Source organism: Bos taurus, chromosome 12 (genome assembly GCF_002263795.3).
Source record: "Bos taurus isolate L1 Dominette 01449 registration number 42190680 breed Hereford chromosome 12, ARS-UCD2.0, whole genome shotgun sequence".
NCBI classification, from domain to species: domain Eukaryota; kingdom Metazoa; phylum Chordata; class Mammalia; order Artiodactyla; family Bovidae; genus Bos; species Bos taurus.
Genome location: NC_037339.1, coordinates 16,066,113 through 16,092,123, shown reverse-complemented (window position 1 = coordinate 16,092,123; position 26,011 = coordinate 16,066,113). Strand labels below are relative to the sequence as shown.

The 26,011-nt window shown below is 37.8% G+C and overlaps 1 protein-coding gene across 10 annotated transcripts in view; it reads left to right on the top strand.

The window, feature by feature from the left end:
- ZC3H13 (zinc finger CCCH-type containing 13) overlaps positions 1–26,011 on the top strand; it is a 103,760-nt gene that overhangs the window by 45,278 nt on the left and 32,471 nt on the right. For 8 of the 10 annotated variants that reach the window (XM_015473802.3, XM_005213706.5, XM_002691780.6 and 5 more), the window contains 3 exons: positions 2,412–2,609; positions 19,896–20,206; positions 22,695–23,159. In XM_015473802.3, coding sequence (XP_015329288.1) covers positions 2,412–2,609; positions 19,896–20,206; positions 22,695–23,159 — 974 coding nt within the window. Of the gene's footprint in view, positions 1–134; positions 232–2,411; positions 2,610–3,649; positions 3,704–19,895; positions 20,207–22,694; positions 23,160–26,011 lie in introns of those variants that run through there. The other 2 variants (XM_059892216.1, XM_059892217.1) reach the window with 2 other exon arrangements.

Genomic DNA, 26,011 nt, shown 5'->3' with positions numbered 1-26,011 from the left:
AACTGCTGCTGCTGCTAAGTCATGTCCGACTCTGTGCGACCCCATAGACAGCAGCCCACCAGGCTCCCCCGTCCCTGGGATTCTCCAGGCAGGAACACTGGAGTGGGGTGCCATTTCTTTCTCCAGTGCATGAAAGTGAAAAGTGAAAGTGAAGTCGCTCAGTCGTATCTGACTCTTCGAGACCCCGTGGACTGCAGCGCACCAGGCTCCTCCATCCATGGGATTCTCCAGGCAAGAGTACTGGAGTGGGGTGCCATGGCCTTCTCCAATACAACAACTAGAGTCAGCTATAAGTATACATGTCCCCTTCCTCTTCTGCTTCCCTCCCCCACCCCCAGTGTGTCTTTTAAATGGAAAAGACATTTATCACTTATCTGTTAAATACATTAAAAGTTTCAGTCATCTCATAAATATGCAGTGAGATAATGTAGCTAATAATGGTTTTTGGCAGAAGACGAAGATGAAAAGCAGATTTGGTCATATTTTAATAATTTCTGACTTGCTAGATGGTTTACCCTGTCTGTGATAATAAGTAGGGAGAAAGACTAAGGCAAATTTTCTGAATGCCCACTCTGAGTCAGTTGCCTTTTTTTATCTGTTTTTAGTCTCATCAGCAATTTTGAGGAAGATACTACCGGTTACTTTTTAATTTAGCTAAGGAATCTTGGGCTAGAGAACTCTAGGTCACAGGTAGTAAGTTCTGGGATTTTGGCTTAGGTCATCATTTATAAATATCAATAGGTACTGAAATAAATAGCTAGTGAAAACTTTCCAGATATCTGAAAAGAAAGGACTCCTTTAAAACTCAGTACCAGACTGACCATCCATGTTTCAGAAAATAGGAATGAATTTAGACAATAAATTCATTCAAAATTTTAGTATGATTTGAGAGGATATTGCATTGATCTGTTGAGAGCAGTTGATCGTGAAAAAATTAAAGCAGTCTGTGAACAAGGATATTTTGGAATGAAAATGATTTTTGTACTGGGAATAGCAGAATAATGAGATTGCCAAATTTAGAAATAAAAGAAAACTTACTGAATTTGAAAACACATTTAAGATACTGGAAAGCAAAGGGAGAGATGGGAATAATGAAAAATAATGGAGAAGTGGCCTAGGAGATATGCAGTAACTGCAATAAAGCACACTAGAGAGACCTAGTGAGACCATAGGTCTTTTTAGGAGGTCCTATGTCCTATGGAGAACGGATGAAATAAGAATAGGAAAAACAATGAGCAAAACACTTAAGGTTTCAGATTGAAACAGCACATTGAGTACTGGAAAAGTTTAAAAAAGAAAACCTAGATTTATCTTGATGAAAATTTTAATTTCCAAGGAATAATGTATTACAAGCATACCAACAGCAAAGCTGAAAAACCTGCATAGGAAAAGTAATTGACTCTTTGGACTTTTCATCCAAAACACTAAATGCTGCAAGATACTGTAACAGTATTTATAGAGCTCTGAGGGAAAAGGATATCATTCTGAAATGCTCTAGTATTCAGTCAAACCACTGTCGAGGTATGAAGACAGACAATTTGTAATGTGTAAGGGCTCAGAGTTATAGCACTTAGTTCCAGATGGAGTAAAACCATGAAAGACAAAATTCTAAAATTTAAAAGATCATCTCTGTAGTCTAAGAGTTGGAAAAGGTTTAAATGAATATTTAAGATACAAAACAAAGATTTAAATAAATATTTACTAATAATGCTTAGGGTTTCATTTATACTTGATGTCCTTTATAATGCTGAAAACATGGAAGCCACCTAAAAACCTTATAAATGTGAAATTGTTTAAAGAAGTTATAGAGCATATCTATTAAGGGAATTCTGTACAGTCCATAAGAATAATTATAGGAATCCACTTTTTGTTATAGAAATGTACCAATACTGTATTTAGTACAGACAATTTTTAAAAAACATTGCATTATGACTGTGCATATGGGGGTGGGCAGGGAGGAAAAAAGGAAAAGAGACAGAAAAAGTGTGGACGTTTATCCATGGTGTTACTATTGGCTGTCCTTGGGTAAGGGAATTGTAGGTGATTTTTACTTTTCTATCTACTTTTTTATAATCTTAAAATTTTTTCAGTTTTTTTTAATGACATTTTCTTTCCTGAATCTCTTCCTATTCCACCTCTTTCTTTTCTCAGAAATCTACCTTTTAAAATTATATAGTAAGCACTGTTAATGAAATAGGTAGCAAGTAAATCTTTCCTCATTTCTCTGTTTTTTTTTGTTGTTGTTGGGGGGGGGGATATTGATTACTAGTATATAAAATAGTAAATGGCAAGTTACTGAAAGGAGTGCTAACCATTCTTTAATCATGCTTTGTTAAAAACAAAAAACAAAAAACACCTTATTTCACCTTCTAAAAGTCTTTAGACTTCTGACAGCTTTGTGTTAACTTTAGGAATTCAAAAAGCAACCAAAGTAAGAAGAAAGGACCTCGAACTCCTAGCCCTCCCCCTCCTATACAGGAAGATATTGCTCTGGGGAAAAAATACAAAGAAAAATATAAATTGAAAGACAGGATAGAGGAAAAACCAAGAGATGGAAAGGACAGAGGACGAGATTTTGAAAGACAAAGAGAAAAAAGAGACAAGCCGAGGTAAGTGGGATTTTTAATAATCTTACTTTCTTAAAATCTGTAATACTATTCAGAAGCTTTCAGGCATTACTATCCTGGATTTTTTAGTGTTTTTTAAACTCTACCTAATAATTACCATATTGAAGTATGACTACTTCAATAAATGTTAATAACATAACAAATCATTATTACCTAAGAAACATAAAATTTCTAATTTTACCCACTTTTAAATGTGCCGTTCAGTATTGTTCTATATATGCGTGTGTGTATATATATATATTTTTTTTTTCCACAGTGTCATGAAACAGATTTCCAAAACTTTTATCTTGCAAATCTGAAACTCTGTACCCCTAAAACAACCTATCCCCGACTCCCCAGTCCCTAGTAACCACTATTCTGTCTGTTTCTGTGAATTTGACTCCTTTAGATACCTCATAAATGGAATCACTTTGTCTCTTTGCGACTGGCTTATTTTACTTAGCATTAGGTCTTCAAGGTTTACCCACGCTGTGCACATAACAGGATTGCTTTCCTTTTTAAGGGTGGATAATATTCCATCACCGATATGCCACATTTTGTTTATCCATTCATTTGTCAGTGAACATACAGGCTGCTTCCACCTCTTGGCGATTGTGAATAGTGCTGTTATGAATATGGGTATGTAAACATCTCTTTAAGACCCTTCTTTCAGTTCTTTTGGACATAGACTCAGAAATGGGATTTCCAGATCATATGGTAGTTTCGTTTCATTTTTAATTTTTGGAGAAACTTTCATAACTGTTTTCCATACCAGCTGCACCACTTTACAGTCCTGTTAAGAGGGTTACAGAGTTTGAGTTTCTCCACATCCTCATCAACACTTGTTGTTTTCTGTGTTTTGGATAGCAGTCATCCTGACTGGTGTGAGATGATACTGTGACTTTGATTTGTATTTTGCTAATGATTGGTGATATGGAGCATCTTTTCTTTGCCTGCCACTTGTATGTCATCTTTGGAGTGATGTCTATTTAAAGTCCTTTATGCATTTTTAAATTGAGTTAATTTGATTCTTCTTGTTGAATTATAGAAATCCATTATTCTGGATGTTAACTCCCTATCAAGTACATGATTTACAGGTATTTTCTCCCTTTTCATACGTGGCCTATTCATTCCTTTGATGGTGTTTTTTGATGCACAGAAGTTGTTAAAGTATGATATGTCCTGTTTGTTGATTTTGGTTTTGTTGCCTGTGCTTTTGATATGAGAACTAAGAAATCATTGCCAACTCCAGTGTCATGAAGACTTTCCTCTATGTTTTCTTGTAGGAGTTTTATAGTTTTAGACCGTACATCTAAATCTTCAATACCTTTTAAGTTAATTTTTTGTGTATGGTGTAAGATAAGCTTCCAACTTCATTTTTTGTGTGTAGAAAAGCACACTTCCCAGCACTGTTTTTTGAAGGAACTTTTCCTTTCCCCATTGAGTGTTTTCGGCGCCCTTAAAGATCATTTGACCATATATATGGAAGGAAGGATTTCTGGGCTCTCTGTTTTACTCTGTTGGTCTTCTTGTCTGTTTTTGTGCGAGTACCACATTGTGATTACCTTAGATGAAAGTGAAAGAGGGGAGTGAAAAAGTTGGCTTAAAACTCAACATTCAGAAAACTAAGATCATAGCATCCAGTCCCATCACTTCATGGCAAATAGATGGGGAAACAGTGGAAACAGTGACAGACTTTATTTTCTTGGGCTCCAAAATCACTGCAGATGGTGACTGCAGCCATGAAATTAAAAGACACTTGCTCCCTGGAAGAAAAGCTATGTCCAACCTAGATAGCATATTCAAAAGCAGAGACATTACTTTGCCAACAAAGGTCTGTCTAGTCAGAGCTATGGTTTTTCCAGTAGTCATGTATGGATATGAGAGTTGGACTATAAAGAAAGCTGAATGCCGAACAATTGATGCTTTTGAATTGTGGTGTTGGAGAAGCCTCTTGAAAGTCCCTTGGATGGCAAGGAGATCCAGTCAGTCAATCCTAAAGGAAATTAGTCCTAAATATTCACTGGAAGGACTGATGCTGAAGCTGAAACTCTGATACTTTGGCCACCTGATGCGAAAAAGCAACTCTTTGGAAAAGACCCTGATGCTGGGAAAGATTGAAGGTGGGAAGAGAAGAGGACGACAGAGTATGAGATGGTTGGATGGCATCACCTACTCAAGAGTTTGAGTAGGCTCCGGGAATTGGTTGATGGACAGGGAAACCTGACATGCTGCATTCCATGGGGTCTCAAAGAGCCGGACACAACTGAGTGACTGAACTGATAATACTGAACTGCACTGATTTTGAAATCAGGAGCATGAATCCTCTGACTGTTATTTTTGAAATGATTTTGTCTATTTGGAATCCCTTGAAATTGCATGTAAATTTTGGGGTGGTTTTTTAATCCTCTGCAAAAACTACCTTTAGGATTTTGACAGGGATTGTATTAAATTTGTAAATCACTTTGGACAGTATGGACCTCTTAACCATATTAAATCTTCCAGTCCGTGAGCATGGAACGTCATTCTGGTTATTTGTGTCTAACATAGTTTTGTAGTTTTCAGTATACAAGTCTTTGACCCCTTTGGTTAGGCTTATTCCTAAGTATTTTTTATGTTGTGTTTTTTGTGTTTTCTATTGTAGATGGAATTATTTTTTAAATTTCCTTTTCAAATTGTTTGTTGTTACTGTGTAGAAACACAAGTGATCTTGTGTGTTGATTTTGCATCCTCCAACTTTGTTGAACTTGTTTATTCTAGCAATGTGAAATTTGTAGTGTTTTCTAAATATAAGATCGTGCCATCGGCAGGTAGAGATTTTATTTTTTTCTTTCCAATTTGGATGCCTTTAAAAATTTTTTCTTAGCTGATTGTCCTGACTAGAACTTCAAGTACTGAGTTACATAGAAGTGGTGAAAGTGGGCATCTTTGCCTTGTACCTTAGAGAAAAGTTTTCAGTCTTTCACCATTGAGAGGGATGTTTGCTGTGGATTTTTCATAAACAGCCTGTGTTATATTGAGATCATTCAGGATAAATTATCCACTCAGTAAGCAGTTAATACAACTTTATAATATGTAAGTTCAATAAAACCCATCCTTTTCCCCAAAATAGATTTTGGTGATACGCTTAACCACCGCCCCCCGCCACCACTTTTTTTGTCTTTGTGAGAGGTCATCTTGTCTAACTCATTTAGGTGAAATTTTTTTTTTTTTTCTTTCTGTCCCCCCTCCGGTGACTTGAAAGAACCAGAATGATTGTGTCAGCTGTTGTAGGATCTAGCAACATTATGTCTTAGTGGAGCAATAAGAATTGGTTAACTGGAACATCCATAATTCTTGAACATATTTTCCTAAAATATACTCTTTATCTTACTCAGTCTGATAGGTTAGTTTTTGAAAATGACATGTAAATCAGGTATAAATCATGTTAAATGTTCTTGCTGAAGTCTTTATTCTTCTCTAATGATTCTTAGTGCTATTATTTTGTTATTTTGACCCAGAAATCTGTTGTGAGAGGTGATTCTTATGTCCCTGGGGTAGTTTGCCATTCCATGTTTTTCTCCTTGACTGTCTGTATCGGAAGTAATAAGATATGTCTAGGACTCACCTGTTGCTCTCTGTATGGAAAACTCTGAATTTGGTTTATTTCTTCTGTGTAAGGAAACTAAGCAGCAGATTACTGAAGGGCTGCACAGGTACCCTGTTGGCACTGGAGTCCTAAAGCCTGAAACCCCTAAAGGGGTCCAGTTTGACTTTGGTGTTCGACAAGGTTGAAAGGGCCCGCTTTGAGTTAGGAGAAACTGATTTGATTAATAGGTTTTTGTTTATTTTTAAGGCAGATTTGTTAACTTATCTCCATTCAGTTGAGCTCAGTTGTGTCCAAATCTTTGTGACCCCATGAACTGCAGCTTGCCAGGCTTCCCTGTCCATCACCAACTCCTGAAGCTTGCTCAAACTCATGTCCATCCAGTTGGTGATGCCTTCCAACCATCTCATCCTCTGTCGTCCCCTTCTCCTCCTGTGTTCAATCTTTCCCAGCATCAGGGTCTTTTCCAATAAGTCAGTTCTTCACATTAGGTGGCCAAAGTATTGGAGTTTCAGCTTCAGCATCAGTCCTTCCAATGAATATTCAGGACTGATTTCTTTTAGGATGTTCTGGTTGGATCTCCTTGCAGTCCAAGGGACTCTCAAGAATCTTCTCCAACACCACAGTTCAAAAGCATCAATTCTTCGGTGCTCAGCTTTCTTCACAGTCCAACTCTCACATCCAAACATGACTACTGGAAAAACCATAACTTTGACTAGATAGACCTTTGTCAGTAAAGTATCATCTCTGCTTTTTAATATGCTGTCTAGGTTGGTCATAGCTTTCTTCCAAGGAGCAAGTGTCTTTTAATTTCATGGCTGCAGTCACCACCATCTGCAGTGATTTTGGAGCCCAAAAAAATCCTGTCACTGTTTGCATTGTTTCCCCATCTATTTGCCATCAAATGATGGAACTGGATGCCATGATCTTAATTTTCTGAATATTGAGTTTTAAGCCAACTTTTTCACTCTCCTCTTTCACTTTTATAAGGAATTTATTAATTCTAAAGCCAAACCATGTATTTAAGAATCTTTGTCATTGCTTTCAGATTCTGGGATATATGGTTGAAGATTAGTATCTAAATTCCTTTTGGAGACAATTGTACTTTAAAATTAATTTAGTTGTTATAATGGGCTTATTGGGAGTGTTTTGGTTATCAGAATGTGCTGGGCTTAAGTGAAAGTATGCTGATACATTTATTCATTCAATTGTTACTGACTTCCTAGTGTGTGGGGTGTGGGGGGGGGACACTGTTTTAAAAGATAGTGATGCACCAGTGAACTAAAATGTTAGCCAAAGCTTTGTTACCACAGGTGGAAGTAATATAGTAATCATGTATGTGTAAAATAACATCTTTGCACGTATAGGGTTTTTTTGTTTTTCCTTTCAAGTAAAGAAGACTTACTAGGCCTATTGGATTTAGGGGATCACTTACATTTCTTAAAGGGTGGTCCAAATGTATGTGCCTACATGTGAGACAGATGATGCCACAAAGCCACACGATTCTATGACTTTGAAGTCCTTCTCCCTGTCTTCTGTGTCTCAGTTAGTTCTTCAACTTTCTATATCAAGGGCGACTGACCTGGATTTTAGGGTCTGATTTGTGAGTTAGAATTTGCCTGTGTGTGTTTTGGTGAGGGGGAGTATGTCCATAGCCTTCTAAAAGTTTTTTAGAATTATTAATCATTCTTTAGGCCTTTGGCACTACTGGCATCGAGAATTCAAGTACTTTCCTCCTAAATCTTTATTGTCCATGTCAAACTTAAGAATATACTCTGTTCCCAGAATAGTTTGTTAATTTGAATAACACTAAATTCTGTCATGTAGTTGTTTTTGAAGCAAATAATGTCCATGAAAATATTCTATACACTTTGCTGAATCTCAAATGTGAGGCAGTATATTAGTGTAGTTTAAGAACAAGGGATTAAGCAAACACAAAATCTTTTTGGATAGTAGTTAACCAGAAAAGTTAGCTAATTATTGCATATAGTTCATTCTGCTGGTTAAATACAGTTTTATGATGGTTAATATGCTTTAATCAGAATACTAGGTTGCAGAATTTTATGGTTTAATAAGATAATATAAAGAGCATAGTAAGTTTTTTTTTATCACTTTATTGTAATTAACCTGAATATGTCTTGATAGAAATATAAATGCCTGTATGAGTCTTACCCAGATATTTTAAAGACAGGTGTGATCATTCAGAATTTGTTGACTGACATCACCTTACTAGAATAAACAGCTTACCACCAAACTGATAGTCTTATTTTCTTTCAGTGATTGTGCACATCGGAATAATTAAAATCAGAATGTTTCAGACCTTTGACAAAGACTGTTACATATTGGATTAATTCTTTGGTTTATTCAGCATCTTATTTATTAAGTATCTACCATTCATAGTGTGGACTGGTGAATCTTATTCTGTGTCCATTAAGGACAGGTCAGGGAGGAATCCATGGGTGCACTCAGTAAGCATTTCTATAAACTGAACTGATAGGTTTCTTGAGTAAGTGTATGCTAATGTTACTCAGTTATATAGAGAGAATGGAAAAATGTTACAGTAACATTATTATGGAGCATTTCACACACACAAAAGTAGACAGTAGTATAATGATCCTCATATCCATAGTTTCATTTGTACCCCTGTCTTCTTCCCCACTCCAGTGCTATTTTGAAGCAAACCCCAGACAACTTCCTGGAGAAGGAAATGGCAACCCACTCCAATATTCTTGCCTCGAGAATCCCATGGACAGAGGAGCCTGCAGGCTACAGTCTATGGGGTCACAAGAGTCAGACACGAATTAGTGACTAAACCAAACCAACAGACATCTTCAGTTCAGTTCAGTCGCTCAGTCATGTCTGACTGTTTGCGACCCCGTGGATGGCAGCACGCCAGGCCTCCCTGTCCATCACCAACTCCCAGAGCTTGCTCAAAGTCACGTCCATCAAGTCAGTGATGCCACCCAACCATCTTATCTTCTGTCATTCCTTTCTTCTCCTGCCTTCAATCTTTCCCAGCATCAGGGTCTTCTCCAATGAGTCAGTTCTTTGCATCAGGTGGCCAAAGTATTGGAGCTTCAGCTTCAGCATCAGCCCTTCCAATAAACATTCAGAGTTGATTTCCTCTAGGATGGACTGGTTGGATCTCCTTGCAGTCCACGGGACTCTCAAGAGTCTTCTCCAACATCACAGTTCAAAAGCATCAATTCTTCGGTGCTCAGCTTTCTTTATAGTCCAACTCTCACATCCAGACATGACTACTGGAAAAACCATAGCTTTGACTAGACGGACCTTTGTCAGCAAAGTATCATCTCTGCTTTGTAATATGCTGTCTAGGTTGGTCATAGCTTTTCTTCCAGGGAGCAAGTGTCTTTTAATTTCGTGGCTGCAGTCACCATCTGCAGTGATTTTGGAGCCCAAGAAAATAAAGTCTGTCACTGTTTCCATTGTTTCCCCATCTATTTGCCATGAAGTGATGGGACCAGATGCCATGATCTTCGTTTTTTGAATGTTGAGCTTTAAGCCAACTTTTTTACTCTCCACTTTCACTTTCATAAAGAGGCTCTTTAGTTCCTCTTCACTTTCTGCCATAAGGGTGGTGTCATCTGCATATCTGAGGTTATTGATATTTCTCCCTGCAATCTTGATTTCAGCTTGTGCTTCCTCCAGCCCAGCATTTCTCATGATGTAATCTGCATATGAGTTAAATAATCAGGGTGACAATATACAGCCTTGACGTACTCCTTTTCCTATTTGGAACCAGTCTGTTGTTCCATGTCCAGTTCTAACTGTTGCTTCCTGACCTGCATACAGATTTCTCCAGAGGCAGGTCAGGTGGTCTGGTACTCCCATCTCTTTGAGAATTTTCTAGAGTTTGTTGTGGTCCACACAGTCAAAGGCTTTGGCATAGTCAGTAAAGCAGAAATAGATGTTTTTCTGGAACTCTATTGCTTTTTTGATGATCCAGACATCTTACTTTATTTCATTTGCATATATTTTAGTATATATCACCAAAAAGAAAGATACTTAAAAATATATAGTCACTGTACGCACATACGCAATCACCAGAAATATAACTGAATCACTTTGCTGTACACCAGAAACTCACACAATGTTGTAAATGAACCGTACTCCCAAAAAAGAAAAAGCCAGTATCACATCTATAAGGAAAAAAGGAGTGTAATATAAATTTAAAATTCAAACTTTAAAATCATTGGTGAATTTGTAATATCTTCCTAATTAGTGGACTTTAGCACAAATAATATCATGAAGGATATGCAAACCTTTTAATAGTAATATGGAACCTTTGTATTCAGGTAGGGAATTGATTGAGTTGGTGTCTTTTTTTCTGCATTTATTTGAGCCTTGTCTGTAGACCTAAAAAGTATTTTTAGGTGCATAATTTAGGCTAGGGATATAAAATTAAGACACTTAAATAAATATAGCTCAACATAATTATATGCTAAATTCATAATTGTTGTTTAGTCACTAAGTTGTAGCTGACTCTTGGAATTCCATGGACTATAGCCTGCCAGGCTCTTGTGTCCATGGGATTTTTTAGCCACGAACACTAGAGTGAGTTGCCATTTCCTTCTTCCCGGGATCTTCCCAACCCAGAGTTTGAACCATGTCTTCTGTGTCTCTTGCATTGGCAGGCAAATTTTTTACAACTGCACCACTTGGAAGCCCCTATTCATGGTAACCTTGTGTTAAAATGAAATTATTTTATAAATATCAAAATAACTGCATTGAGGGGGGCAAAATCTTTTATATTTAGTCCAGTTGATCAAGGCTTGGGCTCTCTTTTATAGGTGTGATATTGAAAAAATTTGTTGAACCAAAAGAGAAGCTTGTATTTTGCAGCCGAAATCTAGAATGGTATTTATGTTCCAGAAGTTGTGCTCTCAACCCTTTGTCTATGATGTTTAGAGACTAAAGAAGAAAATTGTTTTTCAGGGAGGTTTTCAGTAGCATTAAGTAGTTGCAAAGTTTAGCCCTATTTAATGATTGATCCAATCAGAAATGCATAAAATAGCATATAGAGGCTGAAAAATTCAATCCAGTAAATCTGTGGGACTGTGTTGTATGTAGTGAGATTAATGAAATAACAGATAACCAGCCACACTATCGAAATCTATTGCTGGCTATGGTTCGATTCTGTCTGGTGGTGTTTTTTTTTTTTTTTTTTTTTTTACTGACAGTTAAATGACCTGTCATTGGATAGAACTCCCGAGACAGTGGCAGGGATTTCAAGAATCTCCCTAATTTGACATACAGTTTGTTGGCCTGAGCTGAAAACATTGTGAGTCTGAGTAGTTGGTCTAGGGACTTGAAAACCATTCTTTACCTCTCTCTCCCCCAAGACTGGATTGCTTGCTGTTTCTTGGCAGGGGCTGATCCTCTATCTCTTCACCACTCCATCCTATTTCAGGAGAAAGGGATAACTTTAACTTGATGCGCCAAATAGAAGATAGGAGCCAGTTGTCTTAAATTTGTGTTATGCTGGTGTGCATTGTTTCTGGGCTTTATTACATTTTAACTACCAGCTGTCTTACTCTTCAGTTCAGTTCAGTTGCTCAGTCGTGTCCGACTTTTTGTGACCCCATGAACTGCAGCACGCCAGGTCTCCCTGTATAACACCAACTCCTGGAGGCTACCCAAACTCATGTCCATTGAGTCGGTGATGCCATCCAACCGTCTCATCCTCGGTCGTCCCCTTCTCCGCCTGCCTTCAATCTTTCCCAGCATCAGGGTCTTTTCAAAAGAGTCACCTCTTCGCATCAGGTGGCCAAAGTATTGGGGTTTCAGCTTCAACATCAGTCCTTCCAATGAACACTCAGGACTGATCTCATTTAGAATAGACTGGTTGGATTTCCTTGCAGTCCAAGAGCTTGGAAACAGTCTCTTCATGTGCTAGGGATGCTGAATATTTTCTTCTGACTTTTGATCACAGTGATGGGTACAATTTTTAGTTCACTCTAGTCATGTAAGTCTCTTGAGCCAGATTCTGAAAAATCACTTTATTTAAATGGCACCTAATTCTGGGCTTGAATATGGTTGAAGGGTGTGCTGATAATAAGTCTTAACATTCTTCTTTATTCTTTAATTGAGGTTTTTTAAATAATTCATTTCTACATAAATACAAAAATGAAATTGAACCACAGTTATTAGTACTTGGACAGAGGAGCCTGGCGGGCTATAGTCCATAGGGTTGCGAAGAGTCAGTTGCAACTGAGCGACTAAGTACATACTCTACAAAAATGTTGAATCACTATGTTGTACACCTGAAACTTACAATAAAGAAGGCTCCTCTGTCCATGGAATTTTCCCGGCAAGAATACTGGAGTGGGTTGCCATTTCCTTCTCCAGGGGATTTTCCCAAGCCAGGGATCAAACTGAGGTCTCCCACATTGCAGGCAGATTCTTTACCATCTGAGCCACCAGGGAAGCTCCTGTTTATATAGAGTCCGTTTAGAGCTATTATAAAATATTGGCTATATTCCCTATGCTGTACAATAAATCCTTGTAGCTTATTTTATACCTAGTAGTGACTTACTTTTTAAAATAAGTTTCTTATGTAAACAATAAAGCCTAAATATTTCTGTGTGAAATGTGTACCATTTTGTGTTCTATTTTACCACTGAAAGAGTTGATTTTGATAGTGTCCATAGTTCATTTAGTGTTTTTTAAGTGTGCTTTTTTGCATGACGATTTTAAAGGTTGAATTATGAATTTTAGCTCTGATAGCTTACAGTGAACAATGTTAGATTTGTGATCGCCAAAGAAGATTTCGCTTCGGGACCAGGAGCCAGGCTTGATCACTCAAGAGCTTTTGTGTAGCAGAGTTTTATTAAAGCGAAAAAGGGACAGAGAAAGCTTCTGACACCAACATCAGAGGGGGATGGACAGTGCCCCCTGCTAGTCTTAGCAAAGGGAGCTATATACTTTTGTAATTGGTTATTACAGTAAATCAAAAGAATGTTTAAAGGTTGTAAAGGCCTTATCAGACCCACCCCCATAATATACATTTTAAAGTAACGGAATTAGAACTAACAATAAAAAGATTTTATAAGACCCACTCCCACAATATACATTTTAAGATGACAGGATTAGTCAGAAGGTTCTCAAGAAGGAGAAACATGTCCTCAAGCAGGTTATGTTCAGTTCAGTTCAGTTCAGTTCAGTCACTCAGTCCTGTCTGACTCTGTGATTCCATGGACTGCAGCACACCAGGCTTCCCTGTCCATTACCAGTTCCCGAGCTTGCTCAAATTCATGTCCATTGAATTGGTGATACATTGTTGTTATATAATCCTTAGTACAGAGTTTAAGCTGAGTTGTTTTGTTGTGTAATCATCAGCTCTGGGCTTAAAGAAAAAAACATGTGTCCTTTTCTTTTCCTCCTCCCTCCTCCTCCTCCTCCTCAGGGACCCCGGACTTCTTATCAACCTAAGAATTGACTCTCTTAGTTACATTATATAAGCATATTTTCATATTTGAGACATAGAAACCATTTATTGAGAAAAATTGGTGTTACAAATTTTAAGAAAGTCTGGAGTAAACATATCAGTTTGTAGGTGGAATTACTTGCATCTCAAATGAAAGGAACTTTCATTTTAAATTGCATAAATTTTCATATCTTTTCCTCAAGTATACCCTGAATATTCTCATTCCATGTTGTGTCGTAATTATAGCAGCGTTAAAAAGCTTTTGAATGGCATCAACTCAAGCTAAAGATTAGCTTTCCTTATGTTTTATAAATCACAGTGCACTTGCTGACAGTCTACAGTTTTCTGTTTTAAGGTATTGAGGCTTCTGTTTGTGCAATAAGCTTTCCTTTGTTCTTTATTTGAGTGTCAAATGTCACCTCTTTTTTCCCTTCTGATAGGAAATCATTCAGTTTTAGAGTGTACTCAGTTAAGTTCTATTCAGTTGCTCAGTCATGTTCAACTCTTTGAGACCCCATGGAATGCAGCACGCCAGGCCTCCCTGTCATCGCCAACTTGCTTGCTCAAACTCATGTCCATCCAGTTCGTGATGCCATCCAACCATTTCATCATCTGTCATCACCTTCTCCTCCTGCCTTCAGTCTTTCCCAGCATTGGAGTCTTCTCCAGTGAGTCAGTTCTTCACATCAAGTGGCCAAAGTATTGGAGTTTCAGCTTCAGCATCAGTCCTTCCAGTGATTATTTGGGACTGATTTCTTTTAGGATCAACTGGTTGGATCTCCATGCAGTCCAAGGGACTCTCAAGAGTCTTCTCCAACACCACAGTTCAAAAGCATCAATTCTTCGGTGCTCAGCTTTCTTTATAGTCCAACTCTCACATCCAGACATGACTACTGGAAAAACTGTACCTTTGACTAGACAGACCTTTGTTGGCAGAGTAATGTCTCTGCTTTGTAATATGCTGTCTAGGTTAGTCATAACTTTTCTTCTAGGGAGCAAGTGTCTTTTAATTTCATGGCTGCAGTCACCATCTGCAGTGATTTTGGAGCCCAAGAAAATAAAGCCAGCCACTGTTTCCACTGTTTCCCCATCTATTTCCCATGAAGTGATGGGACCAGATGACATGATCTTAGTTTTCTGAATGTTGAGTTTTAAGCCAACGTTTTTACTCTCCTCTTTCACTTTGATCAAGAGGCTCTTTAGTTCTTCTTCACTTTCTGCCATAAGGGTGGTGTCATCTGCATATCTGAGATTATTGATATTTCTCCCGGCAGTCTTGATTTCAGCTTGTGCTTCCTCCAGCCCAGCATTTTTCATAATGTACTCTGCATATGAGTTAAATAAACAGAGTGACAGTATACAGCCTTGACATACTCCTTTTCCGATTTGGAACCAGTCTGTTGTTCCATGCCCAGTTCTAACTGTTGCTTCCTGACCTGCATACAGATTTCTCCAGAGGCAGGTCAGGTGGTCTGGTATTCCCATCTCTGTGAGAATTTTCTAGAGTTTGTTGTCGTCCACACAGTCAAAGGCTTTGGCATAGTCAATAAAACAGAAATAGATGTTTTTCTAGAACTTGCTTGCTTTTTCGATGATGTTGGCAATTTGATCTCTGGTTCCTCTGCCTTTTCTAAAACCAGCTTGAACATATGGAAGTTCACGGTTCACATATTGCTGAAGCCTGGCTTGGAGAATTTTTAGCATTACTTTACCAGCGTGTGAGATGAGTGCAGTTGTGTGGTAGTTTGAGCATTCTTTGGCATTACCTTTCTTTGGGATTGGAATGAAAACTGACCTTTTCTAGTCCTGTGGCCACTGCTGAGTTTTCCAAATTTGGTGACATACTGAGTGCAGCATTTTCACATCATCATCTTTTAGGATTTGAAATAGCTCAACTGGAATTCCATCACTTCCACTAGCTTTGTTCATAGCCTTCACATTGCAGGATGTGTGGCTCTAGATGAGTGATCACACCATCATGGTTATCTGGGTCTTGAAGATCTTTTTTGTATAGTTCTTCTGAGTATTCTTGCCACCTCTTCTTTCTGTCTTCTGCTTCTGTTTGGTCCATACCATTTCTGTCCTTTATCGAGCCCATCTTTGCATGAAATGTTCCCTTGGTATCTCTGCTTTTCTTGAAGAGATCTCTAGTCTTTCCCATTTTATTGTTTTCCTCTATTTCTCTGCGTTGATCACTGAGGGAGGCTTTCTTATCTCTCCTTGCTTTCTTTGGAACTCTGCATTCAAATGGGTATGGCTTTCCTTTCCTCCTTTGCCTTTAGCTTCTCTTCTTTTCTCAGCTATTTGTAAGGCCTCTTCAGACTGCCTTTTTGCATTTCTTTTTCTTGGGGATGGTCTTGATCACTGCCTCCTATACAATGGCCTGAACCTCCATCCATAATTCTTCAGGAACTAGAGTGTACTAGTTAATGTGAAATGTATTTTACTACATCCCTGCAATATTCTAGAAGCCTAATTGCTAATAGTTTAGGTCAGATTTCAAAACTGTTTTATAACCTAGAGTCACGTCTTTTATATATGCAGAATGAACATAGGTGTGGGACCAATTAGGCTTATATCCATAATTTGACTCATCTTGTTTTGGTAATAGATCCTCTCTGTCTTTTCACTATTTTTCAGTCTTCAGACTTAAAAAAAAAAATAGTAACAGAAAAAAATGTAAAAATGCTGTGATTTTTACATAATATCATAGACTGGGTAACTTAAACAACAGGCATTTATTTCTCACAGACCTGGTTTCTGGGTAGTCCAAGGTCAAGGTGCTAGCAGATTTGGTTCCTGGTGAAGGCCTTCTTCCTGGTTTGTAGGTGGCTGTCTTCTCACTGTGTCCTCATTTACAGGGGAGAGAGAACTCTGTAGTCTCTCTCTTTGTCCTCTTATGTGGACACTATCCCCTTATGGGAGCCTCATCCTCAGGACTTCATTTAAACCTAATTATTCCCAAAGGCCCTGCCTCCAAATAGCATCACATTGGAGGTTAAGGCCTCAAACATATAAATTTGGAGTAGGAGGGGGAGGGGATGCAAACATTCATTTGATAACAGATGATTTAATCAACAAACTCCCCTCTCCCTGCCCACAAGGATAAGTAGAAAAATATGGTTAAAATGCTGAACATAACTTGACAACACATTGGTGTTCAGTCCTTAATATGATAGCTTGATTATCTAAGCTTGAACTGAAGTTTTTCTTCCATTTTTGTGTGGATCACAACAAATTGGAAAATTCGTAAAAAGATGGGAATATCAGACCACCTTACCTGTCTCCTGAGAAACCTGTATCTGGGTAAAGAAGCAGCAGTGAGAACTGGACATGGAACAACTGACTGGTTCAAAATTGGGAAAGGAATATGACAAAGATGTATATTGTCACCCTGCTTATTTAATTTATATGCAGAGTACATCATGTGAAATCCTGGGCTAGATGAATCACAAGCTAGAATCAGTATCACGGGGAGAAATATCAATAAGCTCAGATTTACAGATGATACCACTCTAATGGCAGAAAGTGAAGAGGAACTAAAGAGTCTCATGATGAGTGTGAAAGAGGAAAGTGAAAAAGCTGGCATGAAACTCAACATTCCAAAAACTAAGATCGTGGCATCCATTCCCATCACTTCATGACAGTTAGAAGGGGAAAAAGTGTAAGCAGTGACAGATTTTCTTGAGTTCTGAAATCACTGTTAATGGTGGCTACAACCATGAAATTAAAAGATGCTTGCTCCTTTGAAGGAATGCTATGACCAGCCTAGACAGTGTATTAAAAAACAGAGACATCACTTTGCCAACAGAGGTCTGTGTTGTCAAAGCTATGGTTTTTCAGGTAGTCCCATTTGGAAGTGAAAGTTGAACCATAAACAATGCCTAGTGTGTAAGAATTGTTGCTTTTGAATTGTGGTGTTGGAGCAAACTGTTTAGAGTCCCTTGGACTGCAAGGAGATCAAACCTAAAGGAAATTCACCCTGAATATTCATTGGAAGGACTAATGTTGAAGCTGAAGCTCCAATACTTTGGCCACCTGATGTGAAGAGCTGACTCATTGGAAAAGTCCTCGACGGTGGGAAAGATAGAAGGCAAAAGAGAAAGAAGCAACAGAGGATGAGATGGGTAGACAGCATTACCAGCTCAGTGAACACGAGCTTGAACAAATTCAGGAAGAGAATGGAGGACAGAGGAGCCTAGCATGCTGTAGTTCATTGGGTCACAAAGAGACATGTCCTAATACCTGAACAACAGCAACAGTAGACACCAAATTTGAACAGAGATGTGATTAGACTGTAATGTGTTTTTTAAAAGACAGTATTGTGAACTGTTTAAGTTTGTGAACAAATCACCAAAAGGAGTTGCAGACATTCCTGAAACAATTTGAGTTTATCTCAGAAATAAACTCAAAGTTAAGCAAAATGTCAGTTCAGTGGAGAGCTACATTGTTTATTTTTTCAATTTAGGTGTTTCCAAATTGATCAGAACCTAAGGAAATTGAATTTGGAAAGCACCAAACAATAGTCAAATTAGAATGAGAATTTCTCAGTCCTGCAATAATTTTTCTGTTCAGTATATGAGTAGCCTTTGGTCATAAATGGTTTTCCAGATTTGGCTAAGACTCATGGAGCATTTCTGCTCATACCTGTTAGTAAATATATTCCAGTTCAGAGTCAGTTTAACTCTGGTGGTTTATGTCTTATTTTTTGTATATAAGGAAAGAATAACAGTTTTTATTAAAATTATGAAAGTTTTGTAATCATAAATAGCTAGAATGTTTAGATAAGTGTGGTGTTCTAGTTAGCTGATATTTATTGATTGTTGTTGTTTTACTGTCAACTTTTATCTAAAAAGTGTTTCTGTTCGCTCAACTCATTATTTTACAAAATCCTTTCCAATGTATTAGACCACTTTCCTGGCTCAGCAACATGTATTTCATAGATTTAAACCTTTTATTGATAAAAGTTCTACTAAGGCATCATTTATAAACAATATAGTTTAGGGCAAGGATTCTCCAGAAGGTTTGATTTTACCTGCCTGGAGACATTTGGAGCTATATGAAGTAATTTTTACTGGTATGAATGGGGGTGGGAGTCAGATGGTACTGGCTTCTATGGGTAGGGGCCAGGGATGATCTCAACATCCTCCAATGTACAGGATAGCCCCCAGCACAAAGAAGCACTGCATACAAAATGCCAGTAGTTCCAAGATTGAGAAATCTTGGTTTAATAACTTTGTCAGCATTGCAGAAGTTAAAAAATACTCATCATAGACACTGAAGGTAATTCCATAATATGTTAACAGGAACTCATAATTTTTTTGAGCAACCATGTAGCCTTGAAATGATTGCTTTGAGAAATATGATATTTATCTCAGTATGTGGTATCTCAGTATGTGATGTCTGGAATGCTGTTTTTTTAAATGTTAGTCATGTTTCTTTTCAGTTAATGTGCAAATGCATGTGTTCTAGCTCTCCGTCACACTTAACTTTTGCATATTCATTGTAGACAGAGCCCAGGACCTAACAAATCATAGGAGTGATTCAGATGTGCTTCATGTGTTTTTAAGTTATTTCTCTGGCAGCAGTCAAGCAACATGATTTGAAGGGAGTAGAGGGAGCCTTAGTTAAACCAAAGCTTATGAACTAAATCTCAATTTGTACTGCCCAAGAGTGAAAGGTAGGTTATTTAAGATAAAGACAGTATAGGCAGTATGTCCTGTCCTTAACCCTAGTGTTCTTTCCCCATCCTACATGTCAGCCCAGGCAGTCAAACTTTATGTTTGGTATAGCTGGTGATAGCTTTTCGTTTCTCCCACAACCCTGAATTATAGGCATTCTCACAGCCAGTAATATCTATCTAGATCTCACTGGTATGTTTTCTCTTTAGTTCTTTGTGGATTCTGTCCTCTAAGTACCCATTCACACTGTCAGAGATCATCTCTGGTTAAGAGTGAATTCCGTACTTTATGTGATAATAAGAACCGTTTGTGATCAGGGAGAATGTTACCTGGAAAAAGGAAGTGTGCCTTGGAGCCAAAGCTCAGGAGGTCAATATGTGTCTCATCTAGAACTGTTGCCTCAAACTGACTTAAAAATCAACCTGTTAATGATTTACATCATTTTGAATTAAAATTATTATTCACACTTTTAGCTTTAACTTTTATATTCAGGGTTTTGTTGTTGTTTTAAAAGACTTTCCTTTGGTGGAAAGTGAAGGCTCTTGAACCCAGTTTTTTATTGTTTCTCTTTACAGATCCACTTCCCCAGCAGGACAACATCATTCTCCAATATCTTCTAGACATCACTCATCTTCCTCACAGTCAGGATCGTCGATTCAAAGACATTCTCCTTCTCCTCGCCGAAAAAGAACTCCTTCGCCATCTTATCAGAGGACAATAACTCCACCTTTACGCCGCTCTGCTTCTCCCTATCCTTCACATTCTCTGGCTTCTCCTCAGAGAAAGCAAAGCCCTCCAAGACATCGCTCTCCAGTGAGAGAGAAGGGGAGGCACGATCATGAGCGAGCTTCACAGTCTCACGATCGGCGTCATGAAAGGAGGGAAGGTAAATACTCGGCAGTGTTGTGGGTTTTTTAGAGTTCTTTTATGTAAGTGGATATTTTCTTTATTAAAAAATCGGACATTCAGATTTATTGTTAGAATAAGGGATAGAAGAGAACTGTGTTATATACTACATTTTCTGTAACACGTGGATCAGAGCTCTTTAGGGCAATAGGAGGTGCTTAAGGACATGGAAATGTAAGCTATAGATATATGTAATTGGGCATTTATATGTATATTAAGTTGTTGCTTTCTTTCGGTACATTGTTTTACTTGAGTAGTCTCAAGTTCTAGAAATTTGGGACTATATGGTTCTTAAGAGTGTCCGTCTAATTGCTTAGTTAATTCTTTAAAAACAACAGAAGAGGTTAAAAGAAAAGCAACAAACCAGGGAGCAGAGTTGGAACATATCAGAGATGTCTTAACAAAGAGGTGTGGGCTGGGGGAATGTTCAGCAGGTCCATGGGAACCAAGTGATCAATTTTCCAGGTCTAACTCAACAAAGAAGTAAGCAAGACAGTTTTTAGATTCCTGAGCATTACATTAACTTTGAATTTGCTATTCCGTCTTCAAGCTGAGATTGAAGTAGTACAGTTGAAGCAGTACAATTGAATCACTCTCATCTCTTTCTGTAATTCTTGTCTAAGCTTCTTGTTGTTTATTTAACTTAGCAAGCCTTTTTCCTAAAATCTTCTAAGTTAGTTTTTTTTAACATAAAGAATACTCAGGAAATATGTGCTTACTTGCAACAGCATTTCTATTTAATGTGCACTTTTAAAGTCTCTGTATCACATAGCATCTCCTATGAAACATGTTGAACTTATTCTCCAGTCAACAGTGCAAGAAATAATTATTTTTTTTCTAGAAATGATGGATGCATAGATAGGGACTAGACAGGGCATGTATTTTAGAGAATTATTGCTTGTATACATGATTTTGGAACCAGATCAGCACAGCAGTATATATAAAACATTGGTAAGTGGGGAAAATGCTCTTACACCTATCAACAACTAAGGTTGACTGGGAATATGGTATATTTTTAGTGACTACTTATTGAATGAAAACTCTTAATTATTTCAAAATACTATTTATTAAACACAGTTTCCTTAATGAAAGGGAAATTTAGTATGCAGTTGATTCTTACAAGAATGCTTTGTTTTGTGGTAAGGGAGTTTTATGGTATATGAATCCTTTTAATAATAAATCATACACTTTTTGATTGTTTGTAAGGAGGATGTTTCTTTAATCTTCCGAAAGTCATTTTTTGAAATAAGAATAATTTTAGTGAAAGGATGGGAAGGAAGGTAAGGAGCAAATACAGGAACTGAGTGTCTTTGGTAAAGACAGCTGGGGGCATCATAAAAGAGAACCTAGTGCGAAGTGATCAAATTTCTAGGCACACTTGGTATTGGAGGAGGACTTGAAGTCATAGATGTAGTCAAAAAAAATTGAGACATTGTCAGATTCTTGCCTAGGGCTTCTATCCTTAGGTGGCGTTTATGGATGTAGGCAGAGGAGATAAGTTATTGATGAGGATCTTGTGGATACTAGACAGGGAAAGTCTACGGACCTACCCATAGGTCCTAGGCTACTATAAAATGGCTAAAATAGCGTCAGATCTTGTGGTTGTTCCAGAGTATAAGAGTAATTTACAAAGGAATCTGATTAAAAAAAAAGTACAGGGGTTGTTCTTTGAGGGTCTCTCGTTAATTCTTTCAGTTCTTTTCAATTTATGCTGTCATCAATTTATGTTTCTCTAGATGTCTCTAAAGAATAGTTTCTAATCTTTGCAAATTCCCACCATGTATGGGGCTGACTAAACCACTTAAGCTCTTGACCTCTGTTCCTTCATGTATACAGTGATGAGTTTGAATTAAATAACTATTGAGGTTCATTCCAGCTTTTTTAAAAGTGAAGTTGTTTTTTAAAGTTTTCCCATGAAATGTTAGAAAGTGCTTTAAGTAGAAAAAGCTTTAGAGATGGGAGTGTGAGTCCATTAAATAGCTTAAAAAAAAAAAAAGAGAGAGAGAGAGAGAAAGGGTGAATAGCAGTATCTCTTTGCCACCAGCTTATTAAGTATAGGTTACTCTCAAGTGCTTAAGTACATTGGAGGTCATGTGTGAACTAGTCTGGCCTAATACTTAGTAGAGATGAGTTAAAGTCACTTGTACCTTTGAATCTCAAAGTGATTTCTAAAAGTAATCCATCATTGATAGGATTGATAGGAGATCAGCTTACTTGGGTATGTTGATACCAGAATATCTTGTTCAATCAAGACAAATAATCCAGGTGTTAATAAAATTACCTTTGGAATTTTAGCTTACAGATAGGTTTAATTTTCTTATTTGCCCATGTTTTCTCCTTTTAGTTTTTGTAAAGAACATGAATTACCATTGTAATAAAAATTTTAAAGCTGTGTATTGAATACATTGTCTAGTTTCCTACAGTTTTGTGAAAGGAATTACAGTGTATTTCCTAAATTATGTTTACAGAGACTAGAGGTAAAAGGGACAGAGAAAAGGACACAAGAGAAGAACGAGAGTATGAACAGGATCAGAGCTCTTCTCGAGACCACAGGGATGACCGAGAACCTCGAGATGGGCGGGATCGGAGAGATGCCAGAGATACTAGAGACCGAAGGGAACTAAGAGACTCTAGAGATGTTCGGGACTCCAGAGAGATGAGAGATTATAGCAGAGATAACAAGGAGAGCCGAGACCCCAGGGATTCTCGGTCTACTCGTGATGCCCACGACTACAGGGACCGTGAAAGTCGAGATGCTCATCGAAAGGAGGACGCCTATCAGGAAGAATCCCGAAGTTATGGCAGAAACCATCTGAGGGAAGAAAGTTCTCGCGCTGAAATAAGGAATGACTCCAGAAATGAGTCTCGAAGTGAGATTAGGAATGACCGGATGGGCAGAAGTAGAGGAAGAGCTCCAGAGATGCCTGAAAAGGGTAAGGTGTTTGACTTGTCAGTGAACTGTATCTTGTATGTTCATACAGAAATTATGAAATCTCCTAAGATTTATTTCTGACATTCATTATCACTTTGTCAAAGTAATTTTCAATTAATTGCATTTATCATCTTCTCTATAAATTCTGAGTAGGAATTATTAGCTAAAATTGCAGAAGATAAATGGGGCCTGACTTAGGGACCCCTCCCCCCACCCCCCCAATTGAATTATGTCCAGTCATGGCTACCATCTTGGTTAATGTGGAACACTAAGAAAATTGCTTTCAGGAAAAAAAAATCAAAAAGAAGTAATTTCTAATAAATAGGTAAATATATGATAAAATGATCATTAAAATGGAATTTAAAACGATAGACTTTCAAAGTTGGTGGTGTCAGAAATGACTGACTCATGTGTTCTTCAGTACTTGTGCTTGCTTCAAAGCCACCTCAAAACATCCCATGTCAGAATCTTGAGCCATTTTTTCTTACCTTCCTCTAAAAAGAATTTGGCATCACCATTATCATCAATAACCACCTACCTAAGTGAATTTGACTATCTCCACACTTCCTGGACTGGGTCAACTTTGACATCTCTCTTCCTCCACCCACTTTGCTCCCCTCCCCAAAACACTGCTGCAGAGTTCTGACCATTCTTACTCTTTCTATAGGCCTGTTGGTTTATTATAGTTTCACAGTAAGATGAAGGCCCGCCACCTTCTCCTTCATAGTTGTCTTGGCTTTTCTTAACCTTTTGCTTTTTCATATATATTTTTTAATATAAATTAATTTATTTTAATTGGAGTCTAATTACTTTACAGTATTGTAGTGGTTTTGCCATACACTGACGTGAATCTGCCACGGGTGTACATGTGTTCCCCATCCTGAACCCCCCTCCCACCTCCCTCCCCATCCCGTCCCCCTGTTTCATGCATCGAACCTGGACTGGTGATCTGTTTCACATATGATAATATACATGTTTCAATGCCATTCTCCCAAATCATCCCACCCTCGCCCTCTCCCACAGAGTCCAAAAGACTGTTCTATGCATCTGTGTCTCTTTTGCTGTCTCATATACAGGGTTATCGTTACCATCTTTCTAAATTCCATATATATGCATTAGTATACTGTATTGGTGTTTTCCTTTCTGCCTTACTTCAGTCTGTATAATAGGCTCCAGTTTCATCCACCTCATTAGAACTGATTCAAATGTATTCTTTTTAATGGCTGAGTAATACTCCATTGTGTATATGTACCACAGCTTTCTTATCCATTCGTCTGCTGATGGACATCTAGGTTGCTTCCATGTCCTGGCTATTATAAACAGTGCTGCGATGAACAGTGGGGTACATGTGTCTCTTTCAGTTCTGGTTTGCTTGGTGGGTATGCCCAGCAGTGGGATTGCTGGGTCGAATGGCAGTTCTATTTCCAGTTTTTTAAGGACTCTCTACACTGTTCTCCATAGAGGCTATACTAGTTTGCATTCCCACCAACAGTGTAAGAGGGTTCACTTTTCTCCACACCCTCTCCAGCATTTATTGTTTGTAGACTTTTGGATCGCAGCCATTCTGACTGGCATGAAATGGTACCTCATAGTGGTTTTGATTTGCATTTCTCTAATAATGAGTGATGTTGAGCATCTTTTCATGTGTTTTGTTAGCCATCTGTATGTCTTCTTTGGAGAAATGTCTATTTAGTTCTTTGGCCCATTTTTTGATTGGGTCGTTTATTTTTCTGGAATTGAGTTGCAGGAGTTGCTTGTATATTTTTGCGATTAATTCTTTGTCAGTTGCTTCGTTTGCTATTATTTTCTGCCATTCTGAAGGCTGTCTTTTAAAAATGAATTTTTTTCATGAAAAAACTGTTGGGTTTTTACTTCAAATACATTAAATTTATTGATTAGTAACTTTTTCTATTAAGGTCCTGTGCATGTTTTATTCCTGGGTAACTTCTATTTTTGTTGCCATTGTAAATGGTATTTTTTAAAAAAATTCTCTTTTTTTTAAAACATGTATTTTATTTGGCTTTATAAAATTTAAAATTTTGTTATGCATTGATATGTATGTACCAAAAAACTCACACTGAATGGTAATTATAGGGTATTAGCTAGAAACAGCAGAGTATTATAAATTCTGACTGTTTAAACAATAGACTTTCATTTATGTCAAAATTATCCTAACCCAAACTCTAGTGAAATAAAAACAAAAGAATAGATTATAGGTGGAATTTTAGCACCATGGTATATATTTTCATTAGCAGCAGCCTCAACATTTTCTTTTTTTTAAAGAACTCTATTTAAAATCACATGTGTATCAGCACGTGGATGGATACCAAGCAGATGCTTCTGGGTTTCTGTTCTGGAGGCCCCGCAGGGTAGATTTGCTTTTATTTAGAAATTTACAAAAAGTTAATACCTGATTGATGCCAAATCAGTGACAAGTTTGAAGTCCTTAACAACATTTTGCCTTAGAGTTTACAAATGATATATAAGGCATTATGATAATTTTCTGTGACCCAGGTCATGAGTCTTGTGGCTTCAACCTATATGTTAACTGTAACAAGATCACCTTAATTTTAGCCCCAGCCAGTATACCAATAACGAATCAAGTCTCCCACTTGACTTTTAAACTACTTTGTGTGTGTGTGTGTGTGTGTGTTAGTCTCTTAGTTGTGTCCGACTGTGTGTGACCCCATGGACTGTAGCCCACCAGGCTCTTCTGTCCCTGGAATTCTCCAGGCAAGAATACTGGATCGGGTTGCCATCCCTTCTCCAGGGGTCTTCCGAACCCAGGGATTGAACCCTCATCTCCCACATTGCAGGTAGATTCTTTACTATCTGAGCCTCAAGGGAAGCCCC